The sequence below is a fragment of the Carlito syrichta genome, unplaced genomic scaffold, assembly GCF_000164805.1.
Source record: "Carlito syrichta isolate Samal-C Ts95f unplaced genomic scaffold, Tarsius_syrichta-2.0.1 Scaffold313879, whole genome shotgun sequence".
Lineage (NCBI taxonomy): Eukaryota > Metazoa > Chordata > Mammalia > Primates > Tarsiidae > Carlito > Carlito syrichta.
In genome coordinates this window covers 11,837-15,728 of record NW_007257975.1, presented here as the reverse complement: position 1 = coordinate 15,728, position 3,892 = coordinate 11,837, and the positions used below count along the sequence as shown (strand labels likewise).

The 3,892-nt window shown below is 52.1% G+C and overlaps 1 protein-coding gene across 1 annotated transcript in view; it reads right to left on the bottom strand.

Annotated features, from left to right (window-relative positions):
- The window catches only part of LOC103273215 (integrin alpha-3-like), a 13,956-nt gene that overhangs the window by 1,848 nt on the left and 8,216 nt on the right, over positions 1–3,892 (bottom strand). Inside the window, exons 7-10 of the mRNA XM_021718846.1 lie at positions 1,777–1,865; positions 1,520–1,656; positions 1,295–1,381; positions 7–43 (exon numbers count right to left, since the gene is read on the bottom strand). Coding sequence (XP_021574521.1) covers positions 7–43; positions 1,295–1,381; positions 1,520–1,656; positions 1,777–1,865 — 350 coding nt within the window. The remainder of the gene's footprint in view (positions 1–6; positions 44–1,294; positions 1,382–1,519; positions 1,657–1,776; positions 1,866–3,892) is intronic.

Here is a 3,892-nt window from a genome sequence, read left to right as displayed (position 1 = left end):
CCCGGCACTCTGGTTGTAAGCAAAGCACAGCTCCACCTGCACACTGGGGGATGTAGAGGAGGGCCCGGTCACAGGGGGACACACATATCCAGGCCCTAGCTCTCGCCCCTGGAATGGGCAAATGGAAACCAAGACCCTTCTGGAGAAAGGAGCGGCAAAACCGGGCATCCACAACACAAAGCTGGTCTGTGGTCCCTGGCCCCTTCTCTCTCATTCCATTAGAGCCACAGAAAACAGGGTTAGAGGTCACAATCACCAATGGGAAAACTGAGGCAAAAGAGAGCAGAAGGACTCATATGAAGCCACCTGCCAGTTGGTGGCCCAGCCCAATCTTGAACCCAGGTCTTCTGATCCCAGTCCAGATCCCCTTCCACACACAGCCCCCTGCTTCCCAGCTCTGTCTCCCCTTGCCTTTTGATCCAATATCCTTCTTCACATAAAGATCTTGGGGTGATTGCCATCATTACTGTCACTTTCTTAGCAACTAACATTTTTTGAGCACTTTGGGCATGTAAGAGTGCTGTGCTAAGGGTTTTTTGTATACGATCTCATTTAATTAACACAACAATTCCATGAATTGCTTATTACTAATTCTGTTTTGTAGGCAAGGAATCCAAGACTAAGAGATTAATAATTTGCCCAGGGCGACTCTCCTTCCCCAAATCCATCTACTTAAGCATGTCCCTCTTCCTCTTCCTCTGGGATCTCACTCTCTGGAACCTGCCTCTGCAAAATCATAGCTGGGATTTGAACCAGAGCTCTCACTTCGAACCACTATACCGTGCTGTCCTTCAATTCACTCATTAACTCTTGCAAGGAATTTTGCTTTTCAATGAGGTTGGGTAGGGAAGGTAAATGCTGACCCCAAGAATCAACTCTCTAAAGGTAGGATCACCAGGTGCAGTGGCTCACTCCTATAATCCCAGAACTTTGGGAGAAAGCAAGAGGACTGCCTGAGCTGAGAGGTTCGATACCAGCCTGGGCAACTTGGTGAGCCCTTGTCTCTACAGTAAATAAAAAAATTAGCCAGATGCGGTGGTGCACACCTGTGCCTTCCAACTACTAGAAGGCAGAAGGATCACCTGAGCCCAGCAGGTCGAGGCTGTGGTGGCCATGAATGTGCCACTGCACTCCAGCCTGGGTGACAGAGTGAGACTCCAATTCAAATAAATAATACACAAATAAATAAATAGTGGGATCTCAGGAGCTGCCAGGGGAGGGGTTTGGGAGCTGTGGCCCTCCTGGCCTGCCCAGAAATGAGGAACAGGTGGGCAGGGCAGGGGCTGAGTCTCACCAGGAGGTGGCTGTGCAGAGCGTGGGGTCCAACACTGCTGGCCTGGCCACCAAGGTCCTGTGGATGATGTTGATGATGAGCCGGGCCCTGCGGAAACAACAGAGCCAGATATCAGAGCCTCCTGCCTGTCCAAGACCAGGGCTGGCACTTTGCCATCTGTGGACCTGGGGTATGGAGATGGGCTCCCTGCAGACAGGGATGGAGGAGAGGAACCCCCCGGCTCACCGCAGCAGCACGATGTGGTCTGACAGGCTCCCCACGAGCAGGTCTGGGTAGAGGTTCTTATCCACGTCCATCTGCCCACTCAGGGAGTAGCCGAAAGTAACCAAGCCTGGCAGTCCCAGCTTCTCAGCATGGATCACCTGGGGGCAGGGGGAGGTGGTGGGGAGAGGCTCTGGGGAGTAGGGGGATGGGGAGGGGGAGGGGGAGGGAAGGGAGGGAAGGCCGGTGGGAGCAGTAGACCCGTCCCCGTCCATTCGTACCTGCTGGGGCTGTCTGAGGAGCCCCCCGGAGCTGCTGTGGTAGATGTACACCTTGCCTAAGCCCTCGAATGGGGCTCCCACAGCAATGTCTGGGGAAAAGAGGCAGGACAGTCTCACCCACGTACTCTGGACTCCACATCTCCCTAGCCCTGTGCTCCAGGCCAGAGCCCAGCATAGCACTGTCCTCACCCTGCCAGGAAGTTCTCAGGGAACCAGGGACACAGCAGATTTCTGTAGCTCAGAACTGACCTTGGGACCATCTGGAGCCCAGCTGCTTCCTTTTGCAGGCGGGAAAGTGGGGCTCAGACAGGAGGTGACTTACCCAAAGTCACACAGCAAGTTCATGCCACAGGTAGGCTTATACCCCAGATTCCTGACCTGCCTGGTGTTTTCCCTTCATTTTAGGTGCCTTCCGTCTCCCCCACCAATCTCCTTTCTAGATACCCTGGTTCTTCTAATGCCATTTACCAGCAGGACCAGAAAAAGAGGTGTTCTCCATTGGTGTCTATGCCAGATAGTTATCAAGCATTTGTCTTGGCTATATGAATAACCTCAAGTTCCCAGGACAGAGCTAAGAACCAAGAAGGCCGAGAACACAAGAGTGCTGTGGGGTAGGTATTATTGTCCCCACCTTACAGATGAGGAAACAGACCCAGAATCACTAATGAGTAGAGAAGATACCTGAGCCCAGGTCTGTCTAACACCAGGGCTGGCACTTTAATTATGGTGGACTTTATTGAAAGTGTCGAGACTTTTAAAATTCTAACCATTATTTCCACAAATAAACATTTCCTAACTCTTTCTAGTTTTCTGCTTTTGGTCTTGAGTCCTAGTGAGTCAGAAAGTCAGGCTTGTTATAAGGTACATAAAGGCAGAGTAAGTAGGGTAAGCGGAGACCAAGTGATTCTTGTAATAGTAAGTGCATGACTTTTTTTTTTTGAGTTTGAGTTCTCTCCCCGTTGCCCAGGCTGGAGTGCAGGACATGCTCACGCCCACCGTATCCAACCTGCTGGGCTTAGGTGATCCTTCAGCCTCAGCCTTCCAAGTAGCTGGAACCACAGGCATGCACAACCACACCTGGCTAATTTCTTAATTTATTATAGAGACGAGGTCTCATCAAGTTGCCAAGGCTGGTCTCGAACCTGTGGGCTGAGGCAATTCTCTTGCCTCTGCCTCCCAAAGTGCTGGGATTATAGGTGTGTGCCACCATGCCCGGCTAATTTTTTTATTTACTATAGAAGCAAGGTCTCCCCAAGTTGCCCAGGCTGGTCTCCAGCTCTTGGGCTCAGACAACCATCTTGGCTCTGCCTCCCAAAGTGCTGGGATTACAGGCGTGAGCCACCATGCCCAGTCATGCTTGACTTTTTTTGTTGGCTGGACTTTCTGGCACCTATTTTGGCTCTTCAGAGGCTCCTCTCTCTTCTTCTTGGTTCTCAGCTTTGTCCTGGGAAATTAAGGTAGTCCAGATAAGCTGGTTGCTCCTGCAGCACTCAGGCTCCACCCCTCTCCCTGACACCCCAGATCTAATTCGTCCCCAAGTTTTGCAGAGCTCTGGCAAGGACCTCACTATCCAGGGCTTCCACCTTGGCCCAGGCCTTTTCGTTTCTTTTCCTTTTTTTATGGAGTCTGAGTCTCACTCTGTTGCCTAGGCTGGAGTGCAGCGGCACACTCCCGGCCACCACAGCCTCGACCTGCTGGGCTCAGGCGGTAACTTCCGCTTCAGCCTTCCAAGCAGCTGGAACTACAGGCATGTGCTACCACATCCGGCTTATTTTTTGATTTATTGTAGAGACGAGGTCTCACCAGGTTGCCCAGGCTGGTCTCAAACACCTGAGCTCAGGCAATTCTCTCGCCTTGACCTCCCAAAGTGCTAGGATTACAGGCTTGAGCCACCGTGCCCAGCCTGGTCCAGCCCTTTTCATCTCACACCTGGGATGCTGTATTCTTTTTTTTGGAATTGGAGTCTCATTCAGTCGGCCAGACTGGAGTGCAGTGGCCGCTCCTGGCCACCGCAGCCTCGACCTGCTGGGCTCCGGCGATCATTCCGCCTCAGGCTTCCAAGTAGCTGGAACTACAGGAGCACGCTACCACGCCCGGCTAATTTTTTTTTTTTTTT